The sequence below is a fragment of the Hylobates moloch genome, unplaced genomic scaffold (assembly GCF_009828535.3).
Source record: "Hylobates moloch isolate HMO894 unplaced genomic scaffold, HMol_V3 SCAFFOLD_6, whole genome shotgun sequence".
In the NCBI taxonomy this organism is placed as follows: Eukaryota; Metazoa; Chordata; class Mammalia; order Primates; family Hylobatidae; genus Hylobates; species Hylobates moloch.
The window spans coordinates 108,469,412-108,495,927 of record NW_026652281.1 but is presented as its reverse complement, the minus strand read 5'-3'; the positions used below and the strand labels follow the sequence as shown (position 1 = coordinate 108,495,927).

The window sequence follows — 26,516 nt, the reverse complement described above, 5'->3', positions numbered from 1 at the left end:
AAGACACTCCACTTCACCAGTTATCCAGGAAATGGAAATCAAAGCCACAGACAATAGATCACTTCACACGCCCTAGGATGGCTATGACAGCCACCAAAACCACAGAAAATAACAAATGTTGGTGAGAATGTGGGGAAATTGGAACCCTCCTACGCTGCTGATAGGAATACCACGGAGCAGCCACCGTGAAAAACAGTTTGGCAGCTCCTCAGAGTTAAACATCTGACCCAGCAGCTCCACTCTTAAGTATATGCTCCCAAAAATGGAAAACAGAGACTTAAACATTTCTTGGACACCAGTGTTCACAGAAGCATTATTCACAATAGCCAAAAAGAAACAACCCAATTGTCCACCAACTGAAGAATGGATCAAAATGTGGTGTAAATATACAACGGAGCATTACTCAGCTGTAAAAAGAATGAAGTTGTGATACATGCTACCACCTGGGTGAACCTGAAAATATGCTACGTGAAATAAGCCAGACACAAAAGCCCAATACTGCATGATTCTATCTACATGAAATATCCAGAAAAGGCCAATCCTTAAAGAAAGCAGGTTAGTGGTTGCCAGCGACTGGCAAAGGGGCATGGGACGCCACTGCTTAATGGGTCTGGAATTCCTTGTGGGATGACAAAAAAGTTCTGCAACTAGAGGGTGGTGATGGTTGTACAACATTATGATATACCTAATGCCACTGAATTGTACACTTTAAAATAGCTAAGATGAGCCAGGCATGGTGGTGGGCACCTGTAATCCCAGCTACTCGGGAGGCTTAGGCAGGAGAATCACTTGAACCCGGGAGGCAGAGGTTGCAGTGAGCCAAAATCGGGCCACTGCACTCCAGCCTGGGCAACACAGCGAGACTCCGCCTCAAAAAAAAAAAAATAGCTAAAGTGTTAAATTTCATGTTACGTGTATTTTACAAGAAAGACCCAAAACCAGACACAGGGTCATGACTTAGGGGTGCTGCAAATCCCAACAGCATTTTTCCTTCTTCCCCTTTAGCCAGCAAATTCCAGGCAGTTTAGCTGGTGGTTTTCTTCCCTTTGCTCCCCTAGAAGAGCCACTCAGCTGCAGGTGCCCCAGCCCGGAGGCTACGGGCAACTGTAGTCAAATGGCGGGTGGGACCCCAGCACCTAGTGGGTCAACACAAAGGCCAGAGATGGGGTCATCTGGGCAGAACTGCGACTGTAAGCCTCCAGATCTTTGAGAGCTGGCGCGCCCTCTGGCGGGCACCTGGAAAGGATAATGCATGGCCAGGCCCCTCCTCGCTGCTCCCCTAGTCCCTGACGCTTCCTCCCACCTCCTACCTCCCTGTCACGGGGAGCCCCAACTCCCCATTCCTTGCCAAGGCCCCTTCCTCCCAGCATGGTGGCGTTGCCCTTCCCACAAGCACGGTGGCGTCTCCCGCATCATGCATTGCTCTTCCCACCCACCTCGCGTCCCGTCCCTGCCATGGGAAGCTTGCATTCCCAAATCCTGCATTCCGATTTCTGTCCTGGGTCCATCCCTTATCTCCCCATGGACCTGTTACCAAAGCCCCCTGCTCAGTCACTCTCAGGAGCCCGCCGGCAACTTTCCACCTCCCCCACAGTCCTCGACAGCAACTCTACAATGTGGGCCTCGCAGCAGGATTTCACTCGATTTGTTTTGTAAGAAAAGTTTACTTTTTGTTGTTGTTGGTAGAGACAAGAGTCTCACTTTGTTGCCCAGGCTGGTCTTGAACTCCTGTCCCCAAGCAATCCTCCCGCCTCGGCCTCCCACAGTGCTGGGATCACAGGCGTGCGCCACCGCGTTGCAATGGCTGCACTAACCACTCAGCGCCTCCTTGGGATTCTGGCCTGCAGGGCGCGGCGTGAGCGGCCGGGCTTGCTAGGTTAGGGTCTCTGAGGTCATCTCCGCCCCCAACAGACCCGCATGCCCCCACTCCCAGCGGATCCACGGGAAGCTTCCCACCAGCAGCTCGGACCCGCTGCCCCAGGACTCCGGCCGTGGGCAGCTGTGACAGGGCTACTCCTCTGGGTCGGGCAGGGTCGAGCCCTCGCTTGGCTGGCGCCCAGGGGCCTGGCTCTTGGATTTTCCTCCCGCGCTCCTGGAAAGCGGGCAGGGGTGCAGCGAGCGCGCCGGCCGCCAGGGGGCACCAAGGGCCGGGGGCGGCAAGGACTCCTCGTGGCTTCTCCGCCCACCGCGCAGGGCGCAGACTTCCGGACGCAGGGCCCCGCTCCCCTGCCCCCTTCCACACCGAGGCCAGAGCCGAGGCCGAGGGTCAGAAGCGCGGGCCCACGGCCGACGCAGGGGCAGACGGGCCCTCCGGCGCTCACGCGCAGTCTCCAACTCCAGCCGGCCTCGCCGGCGCCAGCACCTCCGCGGGCGGCCCCAGCCTGGGAGCACGTGGGCCGCGGGGCTGCGGGCCGATGGCGGGGTGGGGACCAGCAGACGCGCGGGCATCCACGGCAGAACAGCTCCTTACCGTGGCGGGAGCGCTGAGGTCCCTCGGGGCAACCAGAGGACGGAGGCTCCGTGCCGCAGGGTAGTCGGGAAGGCTTCCTGGAGGCTGGGCTTGAGCCGAGGGTGGGTGGGATTTCGGTGGCTGGCAGGGGGTGGGGGCCACGCCTCAGGAACACTGAAGCCACTTGGGGAACAGGCGGCACAGTGAGACATCCAGAAGGAGGAGAAAGCCGGAAAGCGAGCAGAAGTGGCCCAGACCGTGCAGGGGAGTCCCCTGAGACCCAGCCCAGTACAGGATGTGCTAAGGACCACCTGGTCTGTAGTGGGTCTCCGGGCCTGCGAGCTAGGGCAAGGGGCTACAGGGATCCCCGCCTTCCCCCAGGCTGGGGCGTTCCCCAGGAGAAGGCCAAGGTTGACCCATATAGGGTTCCCCAGCAGGTGGTCAACCCCTGGCCTGTGGAAGGGGCCTGCGGACAGTGCTGGAATGGAATGGAGTGCAATGGAATGTGTCGGAGGATGTCCTCATCCTCTCCAGGCCAGAAGATAACAGATGTGCAGGAGTGGAGATTTCAGAGCAGAGAGAACAGGAGAGAATCCAGAGCCTCTTCCCAGAACCCCCAGCCCCTGCAGAGAGAGGGCCCCCAGGCCTCCGGGAGGCTGTGCAGATGACACAGGAGCTCTGCTCCTCAGCGCATGGATGCCCTGCTTAGGCCTCTCACCAGGCTCTCCCCTCTACCTGCGGGTGCCTTGACACAGGACAGCCATGTTTTCCTTTGAGCTTCCATTTCCCCTCCTGACCTGGCCAGAGCAGGCCCAGGTGTTCTCTGAGGTCCCTTCCAATGTGACAGGCCAAGGTGGGTGTGTGCACCTTGCACTGCAGGGACAGAACATGCAGATCCCAACTGAAGGAGAAAGGCTTTAATCCTCCCGCTTCCAGGCCCAGGGCTCCAGTGAAGACAAGCAGAAGTGCTATTGTGCGGGATTCTGGAGTCTCCTGTGCTCAGGTTTCTTGCTGTCCTGGTAAGGCCTCCACTGCACCCACATGGCTCAAGACTGGTGTGGTGAACACCAAGGCTACACGGTCTCCTGGGTGGTGGGGTCATGTGACTTCACGAGGCTTTGCAGGTGTCTGACTGCCTTCTTCACCCTCCAGTCGTTGAGGTCTGAGCAGATGACCTGCCCTGGACAGTAACAAGCCTACGGAGAGGGAGAAAACCATCAGGGTCCTGGGACCATCCCCACCGTATGCTGACCAGGAGGAGCCTGAGGCCGAGAGGCCCAGGGTCACATGGGACATTGGTGGCAGATCTGAGATATCAGGTTATGTCCTCTAGGATTCTCAATCCTGATGAGTCTGAGCCTTGATCCTGCCACTGCAAAGAAACTGTGGACCCTGCGGGAAGCCAGGGCTGCAGGACTTCTTGTCCCCCTCTATGGACTGCCATGTCTCAGAGACCTGCAGAGGCTGTCCATCAACTGGGAAGGCTGGGGTGAGCCCTGGCCTTCTGAACTCTCCTCTGTCCCCGGTGAGAGACCACATCAGCCCCTGGTTTGCTGCATGACCAGGGGGTCGTCCCATCCATCTCTGGGCCTCAGTTTCTCTAAATGTAAATCCAGGATTTGGACCCCTTCAGGGTCTCAGTGCATGGTCTGGAACAGCCCAGAGGAACAGGGCTGGCTGGTCAAGGAGAAGAAGGGTCCTGCTCTCCCCTCTCCCCAAGGTGTGGTCTGGGGGCTCCAGGGGCTGCCTCCTCCCATGCCCAGCTCCCAGGATGCCTGGGGTGGGGCAGACTTACACGATGGCATCCTTAGGACACTCTACCAAGGTCCCGTGCCATGTGACAAGCTTTCGGACAGGATTGGCTCCTTTGAAATACTCAAGGCAGCACTCCTGGCCAACACCAGCCCTCGAGCTACAGAGAGCCGGTGCAGGAACGTCTATGTGAGGGTGTGGCCTGTAGGGTGTACCATGTGTACCACTAGGTGTGTCTGTGGATGTGGGGGTCTGCGGGGTACACCGTGTGTGTGTGTCCATGTATGTGAGGGGGTGTGTCTTTGTCTATGTGTGCATGTGTGTCTTATGTGTGTCTATGCATGTGGGGGTGCGCCATGTCTGTGTATGTGGGGGGTCCATGTGTGTCCATGTGTGTCTGTGTATGTGGAAGTCTGCAGGGTACACTGTGTGTGTCCCTGGGAGGGTGTGTGTGTGCATCTTGCTTGTGCCTATGGGAGGATTTGGGGGCTTCCTGCATGTGTGCACCTGTGCATGACTGTACATCAGATGTGCACACACTCAAACCACCACCCCCTTCACCACCTCTGGGCCAGGCTCTGGCTGAGCCTTTCCCGGAAGCAAGTAATTCAGGCCTCACAACCATATCTGGGAGACAGGTTATCTATTACCCCATTTTACAGATGATCAAACGGAGGCCCAGAGATATGAAGACACTTCAGACGTGTTTTCTCATCTGTGTGCCAAAAAAAAAAAAGATACCCAAAACTTGGAAATGGGCAAAATGATGATGTGTCTTTTAAAAGTATATATTATACATTTTCTAGGCATTTCTCCCCCAGCTGTCCTTGGACTCTCCCGGGGATAAAATTCAGTTTGACTACCTCTGATTGGGGCCCCGCCCTTTCACAGCCCTGTGAACTTAGAGCAAACTTATAGCAAACAAGGGTGGGACCACGTCATTTGTCTGAGTGAGAAGATAACCCGACCTCCAGTCCTCACCCTAAGTACTTCTTCATCTGGCTGTTCATTTGTATCTTTTACAACAAAATGGTAATAGTAATGTGTTTTCCTGAGTTCTGTGCACTGTTTTAGCAAATTACTGAACTGGAAGAGGGGGTCATGGGAACCCCCAATTTGTAGCCATGTCACACAGAAGCACGGGTAACCTGGGGACCCTCTACTTACAACTTGTGTCTGAAGTGCGGGACAGTCATGTAGAACTGAGCCCTTAACCTGTGGTGTCTTCACTTACTCTGGAAGTGTCAATTGTTAAAATTGTAGGGCCGGGCGCGGTGACTCACGCCTGTAATCCCAGCACTTTGGGAGGCCAAGGCAGGCAGATCATGAGGTCAGGAGAGTGAGACTGAAACCCTGTCTCTACTAAAAATACAAAAAATTAGCCGGGCATGGTGAGAGGCGCCTGTAGGCCCAGCTACTCAGGAGGCTGAGGCAGGAGAGTGGCATGAACCCAGGAGGTGGAGCTTGCAGTGAGCCGAGATCAGGCCACTGCATTCCAGCCTGGGTGACAGAGCAAGACTCCGTCTCAAAAAAAAAAAAAAAAAAAAAAAAATTGTAGGACACCCAGTTGGTGTCTGCAGAGAATTGGAGAATCATGTGAAAAACCAGCACATTTGGTATCAAAGGTCTTGTGAAAAGCAGTGTTTCTTTACTACCAATAGCAGGTGATGACCCTATTTTCTCCATACTGTTATACTGTCCTGGTGTCCACAAATAGATTCTGCCGTATGATTTATTGAAGAAAACCACCATCTAGAAATGGACTTTTACTAAAAATTGTTCAAGGATTCTGAGACAATAAATCGTCATCTTAACAAGCAAAAAGAGGGACAGAGAGAGATTTCAGATTTTTTAAAATCCGATTTCTAACTTTTTGAAGACTCAGAATATTTGGCATTACTGGAACTGCTTTGCTGCCTACCCAGAATTTGCTACAGCTGAGTCGAGGCTGCCTTCTTTAGGTCGGGCATGCACTCTTCAGTTCTCCACCCTCCCTACTCCTTATTGTCACTCTGAGCAGCCTCATTCATCTATCTGACTTTGTGGACACTTGAGTATCTCTGGGCCTGCAAGGATGCTTATGAGGATTTGGAGTTTGCTGGTGATCGTTAAGTCTAATTTACTAGTGATTGCTTTTCTCCTGTTTTTATCTGTGGCATGTCAGAAGACCTGGAACATGAGGATCTGAAGGAAGAGTGATGCTCCCAGTCCAATTATCTTAAATAACTGTCCCACATTCAGAAAACCTCCAGTGGTTTTGACCCTCATTCTAAACTAAATGCTGACTAGCTTCTGTTTTAAGGAGCCTGGGGGCCAAAGACAGCATATGCCTTACAGAGCTCACAGGTGGGCATGGTGAGGAGAGGGTGTGTGGCACTTGGGGGATGGCAGAAGTTATCATGTCCTTTTCTTGCCTGTGTTTTCTGGTCCCTTTCTTACTACTTACTATTGGCCCTGCTGTTCTTCAGCTTCCTGATAGTTAGCTTGCCTGCTCCTATTAGTGCTTAGAATTTTTTTTTTTTTTTTTTAAGACAGAGTCTCACTCTGTCACCCAGGCTGGAGTGCAGTGGCATGATCTTGGCTCACCGCAGCCTCCACCTCCTGGGTTCAAGTGATTCTCCTGCCTCCTGAGTAACTGGGACTATAGGCACACACCACCATGCCTGGCTAATTTTTGTATTTTTGGTAGAGATGGGGTTTCACCATGTTGGCCAGGATGGTCTCGATCTCCTGACGTCATGATCCGCCCACCTCGGCCTCCAAAACTGCTGGGATAACAGGCGTGAGCCACTGCGCCCAGCCTATTGCTTAGAATTTTTTAAGGTGTTGAGAGATTCCCTTCTAAAGAGTATCTTGAGGCTTCCAAGATCTTCATCAGAAACCTTGAAAACCACCAATGAGACTGGGAATCCAAGGTAGCCACCTTCCTTCAGGACCTGAAAACCCATGTGTTTATGCAAGAGTTCCAGTTATCACAAAACAGAAACCCTGTAACATGCTATCTTGTTGACTACATTTTATACTTATATAAAGGGCATCTATAGTAAATGTCATTTTTGACAGCTGCATAGTATCCCATGTATGCACATGTAACAATGTAATATACAAAAAAACTTATTAATTTTCACACCTTAGAGTACTGAGATTGAATATCTCTTCTTAAACAGTCATTTTTTAATATCTGTTTAAAAGCTGCCTGTTAGTGTGTCTAAATTATTTATCTTTAGGTATTAATGTTTTAAGAGACAGGGTCTCACTGCCACCCAGGCTGGAGTGCAGTGGTGGTCACAGCTCACTGCAGCCTCGATTTCCTGGACTCAGGCGATCCTCCTGCCTCAGGCTCCCAAGCAGCAAGGGCTGCAGGTACATACCACTACGCCTGGCTTTTATTATTTTTTGTAGCAATGGGATCTTGCTATGTTGCCCATACAGGTCTGGAACTCATGGCCTCACACAATCTTCCCGTCTCAGCCTCCCAAAGCACTGAGATTACAGGTCTGAGCCACCATGCCCAAATACTACATTTTTATATCACAAATCTTACAAAAGTATTTCCCCATTTTGTGCTTTATCTTTTAAACTTTAAAACAAAAACATATAGGAATATTTAGTTTTGAGTAGTCAATTTATCAGTACATACCCTGTGGCTAGTTTCTGGCTTTCATCTAATGCTTAGAAAGGTTTTCTCAATTAGATGAAAATTAAAAATGTACTCATACCTTTTTCCTTTCTTAAATAAATCTTTATTTTTCATCCTTTCAAAAGTAATACATGCTTGTTGTCAAAAATTAAACAAATAAATTAGTGTAGGTAGAGTATCTTTAGTATGGGTTTTCCTATCCAACAACAAGGCTTCTCTCTCTCTCCATTTATTCAAATTTCCTTTGTAAAGTGGCCCTCAGTGAAAACTTAAATTTCTCCATACAAGTCCTCCATAACTGTTTATTTCTAGAAAATCTACTTTTCTTGATGCTGCTGGGAATGAAATCTTTTCCTTATATTTTCTAATTCCTGTTGGTACAAAACAAAGCTATTTATTTTTGGATGTTTCTCTTCTTTAACTGGTCATCCTTTCCTGATTAAAACTGAATAAAATAAAAACCGTTCCCATATGAAGACTCTGCCATATTAATGCCCTCTTGGGGGTTTTTCAATGGATGAATCTGATGATACTTGATCCATTTTGGCATTAACCTTAAGAGTTTTCTATATCTTTCTCATTATTAGGATTTTCCTTCACTATGGACACTCTGATGCTGACTGAGCTGGAAGCTAAACCTGAATGCTTTCCCACACACACTACACATATAGGGTTTCTTCCAAGTGTGGACTGTCTGATGTATAATGTAGTCAGAACTAAAGCTGAAGCCTTTGCCACATTCCACACATCTGAAGGGTTTCTCCCCAGTGTGGCTTCTCTGATGCCGAATTAAATGGGCATTAACATGGAAGGCTTTTCCACACTCCTTACACTGAAAGGGTTTCTCTCCTGTATGGATTCTCTGGTGCACAATATAGTTAGAACTACAGCTGAATGCTTTCTCACATTCCATACATTTGAAAGGTTTCTCCCCAGTATGTATCCTCTGATGCCTAGTTAGTTTGGCATTGATACTGAAGGCTTTCCCACATTCCTTACATTGATAGGGCTTTTCTCCAGTATGGATTCGGTGATGATCAAGTAGGTTTCTTTTAGAAGTAAAGCATCTCCCACACTCATTACATTCAAAAGGTTTCTCCCCAGTGTGAATTCTCTGATGCCGCATTAGTTTCCCATTAACGCTGAAGGCCTTTCCACACTCATTACACTCATAGGGCTTCTCCCCAGTGTGAATTCTCAGATGCTGCCGAAATTGGGAGTTACATCTGAAGGCTTTCCCGCATTCATTACACTCATAGGGTTTCTCGCCTGTGTGAATTCTCTGATGTTGAATTAACTTCCCTTTGACACTGAAGGCTTTTCCACATTCAGTGCATTCATAGGGTTTCTCACCTGTGTGGATTCTCTGATGCTGAATGAGTTTTGTATTATTATTGAAGCCTTTTCCACACTCTTTACATTGATAGGGCTTTTCTCCTGTGTGGATGCTCTGATGCTGCCTAAGCTGGGAGCTGCACCTGAAGCCTTTTCCACATTCATTACATTCATAAGGTTTCTCTCCAGTGTGGATTCTCTGATGTTGAATTAATTTCGCATTAACATTGAATGCTTTCCCACAGTCATTACACTCGTAAGGTTTCTCTCCAGTGTGGACTCTCTGATGTGTAATATATGCAGAACTACAGCTGAAGCCATTTCCACATTCCTTGCACTGATAGGGCTTCTCTCCCGTATGGATTCTCTGATGCCTACTTAGGCTTCCATTAACACTGAAGGCCTTCCCACACACCTTACACTGATAGGGCTTCTCCCCACTGTGGATTGTCTGATGTGTGATATAATGGGAACTGTAGCTGAAGCTTTTCCCACACTCCACACATTTGAAGGGTTTCTCCCCACTGTGAAGTCTTTGATGCCAAATTAATTTCTCGTTAATGCTGAAAGCTTTGCCATACTCCGAACACTGATAAGGCTTTTCCTCAGTGTTGTTTTCTTGATGTTGATTAAGTTGAGAGTCACACCTAAAGGGCTCTACTAATTCTTCACATTTGAAAGGTCTTTCCTCAGAATTAATTATTTCATGCTTAACGAGTTTTGTATCAAAGCTGATGGATTTCCCCAGTCCTATACACCCAGAGGGCTGCTCTCCAGTGATGGTATGACACTGATATGAGTTTGAACTTTGACTAAAAAAACACTCCTCCACAGGGCTTGTCTCGTCTTTCACTGTTCCATCAATGGTGTTGCTCTTCTCCTTCTTTATATTTCTTGCTGAGTAGAATTCCTGTTGTTTCTCTAGAAGAGAGGCTTCTGAAAAGTCTGTCTCCTGGGAAAAGTCTCTTTGAAGTACAAATGATACATTCTCTTTTCCTTCATACATTTCCTTTGTCAAATCATTGTCAGTCTGAATATCTACTATAAAAAACAGAAAACATAAAATGTCATGTAAGAACCATGTTAGGAAAAAGAAAAGAACTGTGCTATGAAAGACCATAATAATCAGGGGGCTCCTTAAAATCACAAAACTAGGTCAAAAAACGTAGAGTTTCTCCGTAAGGTGGGATAAGTAATTTGTAACTAACTAGTAAAAGAATACAATAAATCCATATATGCTGACATAAAAAGACATCCAAGATACAATCAAATGGAAAAACAAGTTGAAAAAACAGTATATAGAATAGATTTTCAGCTGTGTAAAGAAAAATATAAAAGGCAGATATATATATTTGTACATATCTAGAAAACTTCTAGAAGAAACTAAACTGGCATAGGAAGTTTGGTTGACTTGCTTCCCCACTTTATACACTTTCTGTACTGTTGAGTGTAGGTGTCAATATTATAAAGCAATGAAAGTAATGATAAAAAAAAAATCACCATTCCCACTGTGCCTAACGCAAGGCCAATGTAGAGAACATAACCAATCACATGAAAGTTAAAAGTGACAGCTGGTCAACCATTGTGGAAGTCAGTGTGGTGAATCCTCAGGGATCTAGAACTAGAAATACCAATTGACCCAGCCATCCCATTACTGGGTATATACCCAAAGGACTATAAATCATGCCGCTATAAAGACACATGCACATGTATGTTTATTGCGGCACTATTCACAATAGCAAAGACTTGGAACCAACCCAAATGTCCAACAACAATAGACTGGATTAAGAAAATGTGGCACATATACATCATGGAATACTATGCAGCCATAAAAAATGATGAGTTCATGTCCTTTGTAGGGACATGGATGAAACTGGAAAACATCATTCTCAGTAAACTATCACAAGGACAAAAAACAAAACACCACATGTTCTCACTCATAGGTGGGAATTGAACAATGAGAACTCATGGACACAGGAAGGGGAACATCACACTCCAGGAACTGTTGTGGGTTGGGGGGAGCGGGGAGGGACAGCATTAGGAGATATACCTAATGCTAAATGACGAGTTAATGGGTGCAGCAAACCAACACGGCACATGGATACATATGTAAAAAACCTGCACATTGTGCACATGTACCCTAAAACTTAAAGTATAATAATAAAAAAAAAAGGGGGGGGGGGGGGAAATAAATAAAATGTTAAAAAAAAAAAAAAAAGTGACAGCTGGGCACGGTAGCTCACGCCTGTAATCCCAATACTTTGGGAGGCTGAAGCAGGCAGATTCCCTGAGCTTGGGAGTTTGCAACCAGCCTGGGCAACACAGTGAAACCCCGTCTCTACTAAACCACAAAAAATTAGCTGGGCGTGGTGGCACGTGCCTGTAGTTCCAGCTACTTGGGAGGCTGAGGCAGGAGAATTGCTCGAACCCAGGAAACAGAAGTTGTGGTGAGCCAAGTTCTTGCCACTGCACTCCAGTTTGGGTGACAGAGCGAGACTCCATCTCAAAAAAAAAAAAGTGACAGTAGTGGAATAAAATTCTAGGTCTTGTCCACCAGATCAGCATTCTTTTAATCACACCATGCTTTTCTACACCCTGCAGTTTCTTCTTAGTTGTTCCTATAGCACTCATTTCCTTACTAAAAAAAAAAAAAGTAAAATGCTGAAGAAGGAAAAGGTACAGGATCCAACAGGATATGGCAACTTGGAGGATGACAAGAGTCAGCAGCACCAGGGAGCAAAATGGAAATAATTTTGTTTCTTTCCTTAGAACGTTAACTGTGGGCTTTCCAAAATTCCTCCTTCAACTTCATTTCCACTTTAGACAGGCTCTATTTAAGGTCCATCTCATCCCATTTCTTCCCAGTCCCCTCCAAATACTGCTGCATTAACCTTGCCTTTTCCTTTCACTTACCAATCCTAAACTTGATCACTCCCTAAGTCTTTTTATAATCCCAATAGTCTTTAGAACTAGAACTACTGATCTCTGCATTTGTTCCCAACTTTCTCAAAAGCTGAGTCCCAAAATGCCGCCTCATATTTTTTCATCTTTCATCACTCCTCAACCACATGTAATATGTCCCCTGCCCCAGTATTTCATAATTGCCCTCAATAAGCCCCTCCAATTGCCTGGATTCCCCAGCAAGCACTTTCTAAATAACATTGGTCTCTTCCCAGCTAAAAAGATAATACTCATCTGTTGCTATAGACTGAATGTTTGTTCTCCCCACAAATTCATATTCTGAAATCCTAACCCCTGATGTGACTGTATTAGGAGGTTGGGCTATGGCAGAACCCTCATGAATGGGATTAATGCCCTTAAAAAAGAGCCCAGAGAGCTCCCTTTCTTGCTACCATGTGAGGATACAGTGAGAAGATGGCTGCCTATTAGCCAGGTAGCAGGCCCTTGCCAGACAGAACCTGCCTGCACCTTGATCTTGGACTAGAACTGTATGAAATAAATTTCTGTTGTTTATAAGCCATCCAATCTATGGCAGTCTGTTACTGTAGCCCAAACTGACTAAGACATCTATACTATCAGATGTCTAGTCATCCTCTCCAGAAGTCTATTCCTGTTTTGCTGCACTCTCACCAACACTGAATATAATTTAATTATTCTCAGTATGATAGGTGAAATATCTCTCGTTTTCATTTTCCTCTCTTGCAGTGAGGATGGCCATTTGACACAGTTACAGCAAATGAGTCTTAAACGGGTATCACTGAGTGGGCTTCTGAAGATTTTTAAAAAGAAAGTCAATGCTACTGCCATGGGCCTCATGCCCTTTGCCCTCCCTTCTGCCTGCCTAGAGCCTGTTTGATTCCTCATCCCAATTAACCCACATACACTGACTACATTAATGTTTCTATCACCAGCTAGGATCATGATGGGTTTCCTGGAAAAGTCAAAGACTTCAGGACAGTCAGCTGCCTACAGAATAAAACACAGGGTCCTTTGATTAAGACCTCACAATATCACTTTTTTTCCTATATTTGTCAAGGCCATTATATGGCAAACTCTCCATTTCCAAAACATGCCTTCCTTGGTCAGATATAATCTGATAGAATGATCAAAAGGAATAAAAACCCACAGAAACCATCTAAGAAAAATGAAGACTCACTGAAAAAATTCAAGAGAATCTCACAGACCCTAAATATAAGAAATAACGGGGGGCCTCAGGGGAACGAGAAGTCATTTGGCAGCTACTCTACTGGCACCAATTGGAGCCCTGCTCCTTCAAGTGTGGTCTGGTAACCAGAAGTACTGGCATCGCCACATCACCAGGGAACTTCATAGAAATGCAGACTCCACACTTACTGCATATCTGTAAGACCTCAGGATTCATTTACACATTCACATTTAAGAAGCAAAAATTAAGAGCACTTCCTCCCTTCCACATTACCTTCCCTGTGTACAGCTGTCTTCCCCAAAACCAAAATAAAAATACTGAACTGAGCACACATTATAAGCTAGGTATTTGATATGTTATCTCATTTAATCCTCAACCCACAAGATAGTACTATTACCTCCTTTTATTATTAACCCATTTTCAGAGATGAGAACACTCAAATAACCCACTCAAAGTCACGCAAATTAGGAAGCAGCACAGTTGGGACTGGACCTCAGAAAAGTCTCCTCTAAAGACTGTGCTTTTAACCACTTCTATCTGTGTGAAAAGGCTGTTAATTCTGTATCCTTCACACTATGTGAACAATGCTTAGAAATGGCAAGGAACTCCCAAACTACTGAGTCCCTTAATTTTGTCTGAGAAAGGCAGGATTCCAAAATTAGGATTGAAGAGTCAGAATGAAGGGTTTGAAAAAAGATCTGTTCTTCGAATTAGACACAACAAACTTTGAAGACAGAAAGATAAGGACTATCTATCTCTATGAATCATCAAAATTTACTCAAACTTCACTCTGTATGACTGGCCAATAAACACAGTATGTTTATATGTTGCTAAAGCTGGCTTTATGCCTAAAGTGCTAAATTCCAACAGAATGGGAAATATGTACCTCCCTTACCAGTCCGGAGGCCTGTTCCTGCAGCCAGTGGAGATGGGCCCCCCAGCTCACCTCCTCCCTCCAGTTGTGAGATCACAGCAGGTTTGAGAAGTGGAAATCCTGGTTTGGGAGAGGTAAATAGGAGAGACAGATGAATAAACTCCCACAGACAAATTCCTAAGCCTCTTCTCAGATTGTCTCAGCAATGGGGAGGGAAGGTAAGAACCCCAGGAGGTCCCAAGCCTCAGGACTACGGGAAAGTACTGTGGGGCTTAGGAAGGACTAGAGAGACTTTGGAGACTTCCAAGGGCTGTGGGAGGCAAACGTGGGGGTTGGGGGTGAAGGCTTGGGAAAGTGTGGGAGAGCCTGGGAAGGGCCCAGACTGTAGGCCTAGGAGACCTCATGCAGGGCAAGCAGGGAGATTCTGCCCAAAGGGATACCACTTTTTGACCTTGGCCTGAAATATCCAGAGTACACTGAGATCCTTGAAAAGACTCAAGACAGGTAAGACGAGGGGGCAACTGAAGATGCCACTGTGGAACAGGAAGCCACTGGATTCCAGTGTTTCCAAAACATAGCTTTCATGGGTTGGATCAACAGTGCATACCAGTTCCAAGCAAAGTCCTATATAGGCCTACAAAAGGCTTGGCGTTTGCCCCTGCCAGTAACCTCTAAGTCTAGGAGATTAGGAACAGCTCTGGGGTTCTCACTCAGTAAAGGATTACCAGAGATCCCCCCAGTAACCTGTAAGGGAGAAGCAAGCCAGGAACCCCAACTGAGAGAGTCCAGGTTCCCAGGGGAGAGAGGTCTTACCCAGGGAGGCCACATTCCCATAATTCTCCAGCATCACATCCCTGTACAGGGTCCTCTGTGCAGGGGACAGGCCGTCCCATTCCGCCTGGGTGAAGTACACAGCCACGTCCTCAAAGGTCACCGACTTCTGAAACAACAGGTTCCTGCTGCCCTAGGGCCAATTCCATGGCTCAGGCCCTAAGTGAGGGGCAGAGGGGAGTATAAGGGCTTGGGGAGGGTGCTTGTGAGAGCACAAAATTAATATTAACAACAAGGGAAAGATCTCAGAAAAAACATCGAGAAAGTAAACTACAGAGTATCCACCTTCTCCCACAGCAGGGAAACCTCATGCCATTTTTCACACAAATAAGAGGTAACGTAAGACAGGCTGAAAGAAAAAAAATTTCTGTAAGCAAATTCTCTAAAGCCAACTCCACTCTTTTAGATAAGCTGCTCCCTCCCAGCAAACTCAGGGCTGATCCACCAGCAGGTCCCACACTACTCCCCTGAGGTCTTGGCTCCCCTGCACCTAACCTCAGCCCTGTTCTGCTCCCCACCCATCGCCCTCATCCTCACAGCTCAAGCCACCCCCAAAGGTCAGCCACGGCTTCTGTCTCATCCAGCCCCACCAGATTCCCTTCACAGACCCCCCAACAAGGGGCTGTGCAGCCTCTGCTTGAGCACCTCCAGCCAAGGATGCTCCATGCTGCTCAGGCTGCAGGCTCTTCCTGGAAAGCCAGAATTTTCCTTCCCTGCTCCCATTCAAATCTCATCCTTTCCAACTTCTCTGAAAGCTTCACTGTTTCTCCAAGAACATTTGGGAAAGCAGGGGGACTGGCCTTCCCACTGGCCGGCTACTCTCCCCTTTGCATCACTAAGGATGTGGTTGGCACAAGCTCCACCACTCAGGGATGCTTCGTGTCGCTCCCAGGCCCAACCACCCCTCCTGGGCAGCTGCAGCCTCTGGTAGGCTCACCCTCTGCCCACCTCAGCCTGCTCTAACAACCATGGGGGATCACTGGCAGGGATCTGCTGCTCAACTCCTCTCTGCCGGGATGTGTCTTCCTGGAGTTTACTGACCTCCACCCATCAGCAATTCTAGTCCAACCTCTAGGTGTTTCTGTGAGTCTTCTTTGTGTGACCTTCAACAAGTAACTTCTCTGCACAAAATATAATGTCTTCGCCGTGTGCCGCCGCCACCACCACCCCGGTAAGTTGGCACTTCCTTCTGAACTTACACCTCAGCTGGGGTCAGAATCATCCTCACAAGAAACCTCAGCCAGAAACCTGGGGATTGTTCTTGACTTCCCGCCTTCCTTATCACCACAAATCCTTTGACTCTCTATGTCCGAAAGATTTTTTTTTTCTTTGAGATGGAGTGTCTCACTCTGTCACCCAGACTGAAGCGCAGTGGCGTGACCTTGGCTCACTGTACCCTCTGCCTCCCAGCCTCAAGCAATTCTCCTGCCTCAGCCTCCTGAGTAGCTGGGACTATAGGCATGCACCACAACACCCAGCTCATTTTTCTATTTTTAGCAGAGACAGGGTTTCACCATGTTGGCTAGGCTGATCTTGAACTCCTGACCTCAAGGGATCCACCCACCTGAGCCTCGCAAAGCGCTGGGATTACAGGCGTGAACCACCACACCCAGCCATGATTTTCCTACCTTAAGCATTACTTGAATTGGATCCCTCTTTAATGATGGCTTTCCTTGATGAAGCCCATGTCACGGGACCAGTGGGATTCTTCTTTGTGAAGTGGTCACCGTGCTTTTGAATCTTCCTTACAAATTATTCCATACACATTACAAATCTGACCAAGTTAACATCACTGGTTCCACAGCTGTCTTATGGCTAAGCAGTTCTGAATCACACAATAACTCTGTGATCCTGGGCAAGTTACTCTGCTCCCCTTTTGCCTTTTCTTTTTAGGTGGAAAGAGTACAACACAGCACTTATCACAGAGGCGGTTGTCAGGACCAAATGACCATACAAAGGGCTTAGCATGGCGCCTGGAGCATAGTAAGCCTCCAAAGATACAACTGGTGTGACTGTGGCTATGATTGTTCCCAATCTGTAGTCCATGGAAGTCCATGGATGAGCTTCAGGGGATCCGTGAAGTCCCTGAAAATGTATGGAAAATTTGGTTTGCAGGTTTATTTTTCTGCAGGACAGGGTGGAAAGCTCTTCTCAGAGACCTAAAGTCTGCATCCTAAGCTTTGAAAGCTTCACAAGGACAATGAGACATCCCGTCCCATGTGACTGTCTTCCCCCTCCCTTGACTCCACTCCCTGTGACCTTCCCTTACCCCTGAATTAGAGACACAGCCATCCTTCTCTCATCAGGTCCTGCTATTCCTCTTCTCTGCATCCCCACCACAGATAGTCCAATCCTCTGCGACTGTCTTCCACTCACACCCCCGCACAGTACATCCCACAGGGGTGGTTTCCACATCCCCATTCACCCAGAGCCCTATGCTGGGGGTGCTCCTGTAGAGAGGAGCAGAGACCCTCAGTGTGCAGAAGACCACCACCCTCCTGCTCTCCTGCTCACTCTCCCGCTGCCTCCACTCGCTACTGTCCTGGTCTCTGCCGCCCTCCCCGCACAACACCTCTTTCCCACAAGTTCCAGTCCAGCAGGTGGAAGCAGCTGTCATCCCGAGGCTCACCAGCTCCCCTTCTCAATGTTTTTCAATCTGAAACTGCCCAGAGGAAGAGCTGAAGGACCCCACAGCTCACCTGGGGCCAGGCTGTCAGGTGTATGGCTGCCATCCCCTGGTCCCCTCTCAGAGAAGGGCTGGAGCTAAGGAGAAACACAAAGAGAGACAAGTGTGAGGCAAGCCACCCCCACCAGAGCAACATAGCCCTGTTGCAAGACACAAGGCAGCTTGCATCCAAATAGGAGTGTGAACAGGAGCTGCCCAAGAAGGGAGTGATCTGTTCACTGGCTCAGTGCCTAGGACTCCAGGATATGACACTGAAATTCACTGCCAGGAACCTTAGGACTTTACAATTCTGATACATATCACACACACAGAAGAGTACATATATATAATTTAAAAATAAACAAAAATAAAAAATAAAAAGAAGAAGAAGAGTGGATATAAAACCTGCTGGGCACGGTGGCTTGTGCCTATAATCCCAACACTTCGAGAGGCCAAGGCGGGTGGATCACTTGAGCTCAGGAGTTCGAGACCAGCCTGGACACATGGCAAAACCCTGTCTCTATAAAAAATACAAAAATTAGGCCGGGCGCAGTGGCTCAAGCCTGTAATCCCAGCACTTTGGGAGGCCAAGGCGGGCAGATCACAAGGTCAGGAAATCAAGACCATCCTGGCTAACACGGTGAAACCCCGTCTCTCTAAAAATACAAAAAATTAGCCAGGCGCGGCGGCGGGCGCCTATAGTCCCAGCTACTCGGGAGGTGGAGGCAGGAGAACGGCGTGAACCCAGGAGGCGGAGCTTGCAGTGAGCCGAGATTGCGCCACTGCACTCCAGCCTGGGCGACAGAGCAAGACTCCGTCTCAAAAAAAAAAAAAAAATTAGCCAGGGGTGGTAGCACATGCCCGTGGTCCCAGCTATTCGGGTGTCTGACGTGGGAGGATCACTTGAGCCCGGGAGGTCAAGGCTGCAGTGAGCCAAGATCACACCACCGCACTCCAGCCTGGGTGATGAGAGTGAGACGCTATCTCAAAAAAATAAAAAATAAAAACAAATAAAATAAAATGTATGCAGAGCCTAAAAAATAAAGCAAAAAGTCATGTATCCACAATTCAGTTCAAGAAATAGGACAATACCAAGATCTTTGACTTATTTCTCTTTCTCAACACAAGCATCATCTTCAGTATCACAGCAGGAGAAGCTGGGCTGGCTGGGCTGCAGCCCCAGTACACAGGCCTGGGGAGTCAGACCCCAGGGAGGCAGCGCCTGGAGAAGGCAGCTGCCCCCCAGTATCCTGCTGCATTTCCTCAGAGCTCTGAATGTCCTCAAGAATCCTAACACTCTGGAGAGGTCTTGAGAGGTCAGTCCTCCTAAGGACAGCCTGTGCTGTCCTTAGGAAGCTGAGCTGGAAGTTAGGGACCAGGCTGTTTCCCAAACTTTCCAGTCTTCTGATAGTGAATGAGCCAAGGCCTACACTTCTGCATCAGCTCCTGAGAGAGGAGATCACTGTAGCAGCCAGTCCCGTGACCCAGAGCCTCTTGTTCACTGTATTCAAAAACACATGGACTGGTGATTTTCTGACTTTTACTGCCCCTAAAGTCTTGAAATTACATTTTCCTAAAATATCATCCATTTCTTCCAGGATTTCAACTTTACTAGTACAGAGTTGCAGAAAATACTGGTTCATGTTTCTTTCCATTTCCTCCATATCCAGAGCTAGTCTGCTTTTCCCACTTCTTCTTTTGAATATATGTGCTTTCTAGACCTTTTTCCCAGGGTTAGAGTTAGAGACTAAACATTTATGTCCCTGCCAAATTCATATGTTGAAGCTCTAGCCCCCAGTGTGACTGTATTTGGAGACGGGACCTGTGAGGAAGTAATAAGGATAAATGAGGTCCTAAGGGTGGGACAAAGGTCCTAAGGTTAAATGAGGTCCAATAGGGGTGGTGCCTTTACAAGAAGGAGAGACCCAGAGCCAACGTACCTACTCACTCCCTGCCTCCCCCATGTGAGGACACAACAAGAGGGTTACCATCTATGAGCCAGGAAGACAGCCCCGGCAGGAGCCAAAATCAGCTGGCACCATGCTCCTGGACTTCCAGTCTCCAGGACTGTGAGAAATAAGTATGTTGGTGAAGCCACCCAGTCTATGGTATTTTGTTAGGGCAGCCCAAGCAGACTAATACAGTTGGGCTGAGCAGCGGTTTACTTATTTTAATGTGGTTTCCTTCTATTTTCAAAGAACCAGCTTTTCTAGTTGAGCAACAGTACTTTCTTCTATTTGCTTTAAATTCACTAATTCTGCTCTTAGTTTGTTCCTTCAGCTCTGTAAGGGGCAGTGTAAGCACCACTCCAATCCTCTTATCCCATCCTTAGTCCAGTTCTACAGAGGTTAGTCAGCTTTATGAAGCTGCAACCTACCAGAACCTTCACAAGGACCTACATCACCTATGCCTGGTTCCTGCCCTGGGGCTTCTCTGGTGTCCTATGTGGGACACCTGTGGACACCTGCTGGGCCCTGAAGTGCAGAGGCATTAACACCTGTGGGACCCCCTTGACCAATAGGGGAGAGAAACCAATGGATAAATGTTTTCCCCATCAATCCCCCAGCAGGGCAGCCTTAAGACTCCAAGGCTCCTCAAAGGCCCTGCAAGGCAGAGCCTGTTGAGGGCCGAGCATACCAATGCATCCTTGTACCAGTTCTCCCATCTCTGTTTCACTCCCCTTGTTGTTCACTCTGCCCCTGTGACCATATTCCTAAATAAATTCCTACATAAATATCTTTGTTCCACGTTCTGCTTTTGGGGAAGCTGAGACTACAAAAGGCTTTTTTCCTACCTTCTTGAGGTTGCATGACTTATTCAATTATTTTCATTCTTTCCTATTTGGCAATTAAAGCCTCTAAGGCCACAAATTTTCCTCGGGAGACACTATTTGCCACATTCCAGAGGTTTTTATATTTCATGTTTTAATTACTGTTTTATACTCAGTCAGCAATTCTGTTTTGTCTCTGACCTAGTAATTGCCTAGGATAGTTTGCTGTTGCTCATTTCTTCAGTTTATAAGTTCTGGCTTTATTGCATGATGGTTATATAACCCAATCTACTAACTTCTACTTTACACATTTTTCAGGGTTTTTCTGTGACTCGTGTCCATTTAAAAGACTATATTATCTGGTGTTTAAAGAGAAAACTTATTCTGTGATGGGAGAATATACAACTCCATTTTTAGATAACAAATCAACTCTACCAATTACATATGTAGTGTGATAGCTACCCCACTCAGCTAGTCAAGGGTGTATAGTCAAGTGTGTATACCTGCTGCCTGAACCTTGAAGGCCAGGCAGTGAGTCAAGACCATGGGGCTCAGCAGAGGAGCAGGTGTTTGCAAGAATGTAAACATCCTAGAAAGTATATGAGAACCTACCAAGAAAAGTCTCATCATTTAAATGCAGTAGGCAAACAGCCAGAAAATTCTCTAAAAAGTACTTAGAGACGAGGGGCATCACAGGTCTCTAAAGCTGTCCTGCCGCCATCCAGGAGTAAGTATGTAAGTCCTAATAAACTCATCTACTTGCCAAGCTGGACTTGTCCAAGGCATTCTTTGGTCTCTTGGCTCCCTCCCAAGGGGACAGTTTTTTTTTTAAATACGATTCCAGGTTTTTTTCCTGTTATGACATTATACAGATTTTCTACATAATCCTTGATTACTTTTACCTAATTAAACCAAGATGGCCAGTGAAGAACTAACTCTCACAAAACACTGAGCTCAGATGTGTCATGAGCAAATCCTTTCAATGTTTCGGAAATGAGTAATTCTAACACTATGTAAACCGTAGCAGAGCACAGCAAAGTAAGTTTCCCAATTCTTTCTATGGTGCCAGCACAATACTGATGCAAAAACTACAGACCAGTCTCATTTATGAATTCTAATGCAAAAATTCTATCAAGGAATAGACTCCAGTAGTTCATTAAATACATCATGAGTAAGTAGGATTATCCCACGAAGATAAACAAAGCTCAACGTTAGGATACTAATTAGTATATTTTTCACATTAATAAATCAAAGAAAGATAAACACACTGTCCATCTCAACAGATGCCAAAGATGTTTAACATAATTCAACATTTGTGCCTAATTTAAAAAACTTACACACTAGAGAAACTCTCATATGTAGGAGGTACGCACAAAAATATTATCAGCACATTTTAATAACAAAACACTGAAAACAACCCACATGTCCATCGAAAATACATCGATAAATTTTCATACAGTTTTTACAATGGAACATTACCCAGAAGCTACACACAGAATGAATTTGAAAACTTAACATTGAATTATGCGAGTCCCAGATGACTTATACACACAATGGAGCTTTATATGAAGCTCAAAAAAAAAATTTAAGTACATTGCTTACAGATACATGCATACGTAATTATTTTTAAAAATAATAGGGCTACAATTAACACAAAATTCAAGATGACTGTTACCTCTAGGGGTTGGAGGCTGGGAGTTGGGTTGAGGAGGAGGAACACATTGATAATTCAGCAGTACTGGCAATCTTCTCTTTCTTAATTGGGTGGTGTGTTCATGGATGCTTTTTACTACTATATACATAACATATAAATATATATTTTAAATAAATATATAAACCAGCAAGGATGGGGTGAAATTGAGGACCCAAAATGTAATACAAAGAACAGCCAATGTGCCTAACTATACTACAGTGAACATAACCACACTTAAGTGGTAGGAAAGAAAAGGGGTAAGCAACTTTGGAAAACAGTATTTTGACTAAACACCATAAGATTAAAGACAAAAAGACCTGTATCCAAGTACTGTACTTTAGGTAGTAAATTTGCTTTTCATGGGGGTATGAATTAGCGATTCTGAAACTACTAAATATATTCTAAAACTGAGTGACTTCATAATTACGTTGTAGAAGTCATTCCCAGGTCATTGTCAACCCAGAGCCGAGAGAAGGAGGGCTGAGTTACCTTTTGGGACTGACACTGATCCAGGAGATAATGTCCTCCAAAAGCCGGGCTTCTTCTGCTGCCGGGTGACTGGGAGGGGCTCTGCGCTCCCACTCGGCCCTAACTCATGACCCTATGTCAGGAGCCTGGGAGCACACGGTACATACTCGGGATGCACATAGGTTAATGTTCCTGCCAGACCTCAGCATGTCAAAAGACTTGTGGTATCCCCTCGTGCCGCTTCATGCCCGCAAATATTCCACCCTTTAGCTGCACCGACACATCTTCCCCGAGCCGATCAAGTGCTAAATGCTCGGGGCCTCGTGGCTGGGACAGCAACGTGGGTTTCCCCTTCCAATGGGCGCAAGCTATAGAGCCACAAAGACCAAAGCTGGAGCCGAGGAGAGCGGAAGAGCATCCCGGGCCGCCGCCCTGCTCCCTCTCCCAGCCTGGGCCTCCTGGCAGCGTAGGCCACGGGAGACCCAGCAGCACCCAGGGTGGGAGTGCGTCTCAATCGGACCCAGAGCCTGGGGGACAGGGAATGACCAACAGCGCTCGGAGACCTGCACTCACCTCCGCAACGGGCTGCTCCCCGGCGCTGCCGGAAGTGCGTCATCAGTCGGCCGGGCCTCTCTGGGAGAAAGGTCGCTCCGCCTCGCTGGTGGTCACGCCCGGCCAGCTGTGGCCGCATCCCTGTCGGCTAGCTCGGGTCTGGCCCACGGTCACTGTTACCCCTGGAGAATGGGGCAGGTAAGAATCAGAGCCAAGCGGGGACCCAGCCTGGGGAGGTGAAGCTGCAGGTGCAGCCACGTGTGGGAGTCTTGGAAATGGACCAGTGGATGGCGCTCTGTCACACCCAATGCCCCCTTTTTCTAACAAATACTTTGTAATGTCCATCTTATTCTCCTGACCTGATATTCATACATAATGGCCTAGAAAATCATACATAACATACACACCTACATATTAAAAACTAATGTTGGCCAGGCGCGGTGGCTCACGCTTGTAATCCCAGCACTTTGGGAGGCCGAGGCGGGCGGATCACGAGGTCAGGAGATCGAGACCACGGTGAAACCCCGTCTCTACTAAAAATACAAAAAAATTAGCCGGGCGTAGTGGCGAGCGCCTGTAGTCCCAGCTACTCGGAGAGGCTGAGGCAGGAGAATGGCGTGAACCTGGGAGGCGGAGCTTGCAGTGAGCCGAGAGCACGCCACTGCACTCCAGCCTGGGCGACAGAGCAAGACTCCGTCTCAAAAAAAAAAAAAAAAAAAAAAAAAAAAACTAATGTTATGCCTTAAGTGTAATGAAAGAGAAAAAAAAAGAGGACCGTCATCTGTCGTTTAAAAACACATACTTCAATGTGTTTGGTCTTGGCTGCTGCAGGAGACCTAATAAGGTGGTCGCCTTTACACATAGACGTTGTCTGAATGCCGCAGCCACAAAGCTGTGACTTATATTGTTTTAAAAGTCACAAAAGTGTGATCCAAAATGGCAAACATGTTTTGGTGAAGTTCTGAATGAAACACAGGACAATTGTCTCTTGATTATACAATAATTACATTCCTGGAATATCAGTGTATGTTAAAACTGTGCAAAAATACATGTTTATCCAGAAAACAGGTTTAGATTCAGATAATTTAGAAATAGAATTTTCACCTACCTGAATGTTCAGCAAGACATTTGAAAGTGTGAACATTTTTTTAATGGGCAGGACTGTCCTGTACATTGCAGGATCCTGGCTCCTATCCACCACGCTAGTAGCAATGTTACCACTGACACCAAATATAACAAAATACCTACCATAAAATTCCAAAATGAGCCCCGGGGGAAGGGAGACAGTACTAAATGCCACTGGATCGGATGACCCTTAAAATCCCCACCCCTCACACACCCCCCAACCCTGGTAATGTAGGCTTTTCTTCCTTCCAGCGCTGATCCATCCAACGCTGCTGCACTGGAGACTGGTATTTGGCTCCCACTTGCCTCTGTGGCCTCTTATCACTCCCATTCGTTCCCTGACTCCACCTCAGCCCTACATGCTAAAAATGCTGTTCTCTAAATCTAGAATGCCCATCTCTTGCCATTCCTACCTTCCAGCTTGACTGTTACTGGAAGTGTGAGCTCAAATCCCATTTTGCATGGGAAGCAAGCCTTCCCTGATCATCCAGAATAAGGCAGGACACTCATTTATGTGCCATCACAGCACTGTACACTTATTTAATGGTGATAGCTTATTTATATGTCTGTCTTCTCTGGTGGCTCCAGGGAACAGACACTGTATCTATCTTGTTCAACATCATCATCGTCAGCTAGAGAATAACCTGGCAGAAAGAAGGAGAGCAATAAACATTTGTTGTTGACAATGGTCCAAAGGCTCCAGCCCTAACTCTTAGGCAGAAGCCTACTTTGTGTGTCCCCAAGGGTAGGATATGTCCTATGCCTTGGACCTTGACAGTGACCATGGCCAGGTGCCCTTCTCTGCCTTGCCCTGACCCTGATCTTCACTGTTTTCCAAAATGAGCTCATTAAGAAAATGATTGGGCAGAGTAATAGCTGGGGATTATGTTGCTCTTGTCAATAAGTTCTGTTTTTCACTTCTTTCTAGGGTCAGAAATCAGGAGTGAGGACTTGTTGAAAGAAATAGGAAGGAATCAGGAGATCACACAAATGCTGGCCCCAAATGTTTGCATCATAAACCTACTGCCTAATTTTACAGATGAGAAAATAAAGCTCTCTAAATAACCACAAAACTCCTACTCCTACTTCAGACATATCGGAAAAATGAGATAATAATGCACAAACCAAGTTTCAAAAGCTCTACAGTAGGTCTGGAGAGATGGAGATCAGTTCTTGCCTGTCAACCCCTGTTCTTCCATTCTTATATGGTCACAGAATCTCTAGCAAGGAACATGACAGCTCAGGGAAAAAGCACACATTTCCCAGCATTCTTTAAGGCAAAGTGTGTCCATGTGACCAACTTCTGGCAAACAGGCTGTAAGAAAATGTGATGCTGTGTCCTTAAAGACAAGGGACATTCCCTCCTTGGCCGCAAACTTTCATCGACCAGGTGGAATGTTGAAAAGGGAGAGCATCAGAGCATCTTGGACCATGTGAATAAGGGTGTGGCTGCTGGGGATGACAGAGCAACTAAAAGGAGGAGTCACAGAGCTGCTATATCAGCCCCAGATGGCTTACTTTCTGATGATACATGAAAGAGAAATAAACTTTCATCAAATTTAAACCACATTTATTTGGGTTCTTCAAATTAATTTCCAAGCCCATAGCCTAACTAATACCCCTAGAAATGAGGAAGGATGGAAAAATCACACAACACAGCAGTTAAAAAATTAAGCTGGCTCTTCGACTACAGCATTCTAGAAGTTCATTTCCACACTGGGCCTGCAGCCATGTAGTGTCAGTTTCCTCCTGCTCAGCTCCAGGGCTTCTTCTCCTGCACCCTTTGTCCCTGCAGCCCCAAGACCTCTCTAAAGCCCTTCCTCTCTGAACACCAGGGAAAGCTGATAATCTTCTCATGTTAAAAAATCTTTTTCGTTGGCCGGGCATGGTGGCTTACACCTGTAATCCCAGCACTTTGGCAGGCTGAGGTGGGGGATCACCTGAGGTTGGGAGTTCGAGACAGCCTGACTAACATGGAGAAACTCGGTGTCTACTAAAAATACAAAATTAGCCAGGCGTGGTGGCGCATGCCTGTATTCCCAGCTACTCAGGAGGCTGAGGCAGCAGAATCGCTTGAACCCAGGAGGCGAAGGTTGTGGTGGGCTGAGATTGTGCCATTGCACTCCAGCCTGGGCAACAAGAGCGAAACTCTGTCTCAAAACAGAAAAAATATTTATTGTTGTTTCCAGTTTTAATAGGACAGAGTAAAGATGGCTTTGCCTGCTTCTTCTCGTGA

General features: G+C 46.9%; 2 protein-coding genes across 15 annotated transcripts in view; both read right to left on the bottom strand.

Moving 5' to 3' along the window:
• Positions 1 to 26,516, bottom strand: part of TLE7 (TLE family member 7) — a 222,886-nt gene that overhangs the window by 9,772 nt on the left and 186,598 nt on the right. The window contains exon 2 of the mRNA XM_032155963.2: positions 2,471 to 2,543. The gene's annotated coding sequence lies outside the window, so the exon portion shown is untranslated. The remainder of the gene's footprint in view (positions 1 to 2,470; positions 2,544 to 26,516) is intronic.
• ZNF23 (zinc finger protein 23) lies at positions 7,933 to 23,246 on the bottom strand. 14 transcript variants are annotated; one of them, XM_058441186.1, is made up of 6 exons: positions 23,177 to 23,202; positions 17,707 to 17,770; positions 16,636 to 17,092; positions 14,990 to 15,356; positions 14,189 to 14,296; positions 7,933 to 10,217 (listed from the first exon to the last, which is right to left on the bottom strand). In XM_058441186.1, exons 4-6 carry the CDS (start codon positions 15,021 to 15,023, stop codon positions 8,425 to 8,427), a joined length of 1,935 nt encoding a protein of 644 aa, XP_058297169.1. In that variant the 5' UTR covers positions 15,024 to 15,356; positions 16,636 to 17,092; positions 17,707 to 17,770; positions 23,177 to 23,202; the 3' UTR covers positions 7,933 to 8,424. The 14 variants fall into 14 exon arrangements, with proteins under 14 accessions (XP_058297169.1, XP_032013729.1, XP_032013728.1 ...); XM_032157838.2 differs by having other exon boundaries at positions 14,990 to 15,166; XM_032157837.2 differs by having other exon boundaries at positions 14,990 to 15,116.

Excerpts from the sequence above, each read along its gene's own strand:
- ZNF23 (XM_058441180.1), bottom strand. The coding sequence starts at position 17,739 with ATGGCAGCCATACACCTGACAGCCTGGCCCCAG. Across the intron at positions 15,117-17,706 it reads ACCTGACAGCCTGGCCCCAG|AAGTCGGTGACCTTTGAGGA; the intron begins GTGAGCTGTGGG and ends CTGTTGTTTCAG. Across the intron at positions 10,218-14,188 it reads CCTCCGGACTGGTAAGGGAG|TAGATATTCAGACTGACAAT; the intron begins GTACATATTTCC and ends TGTTTTTTATAG.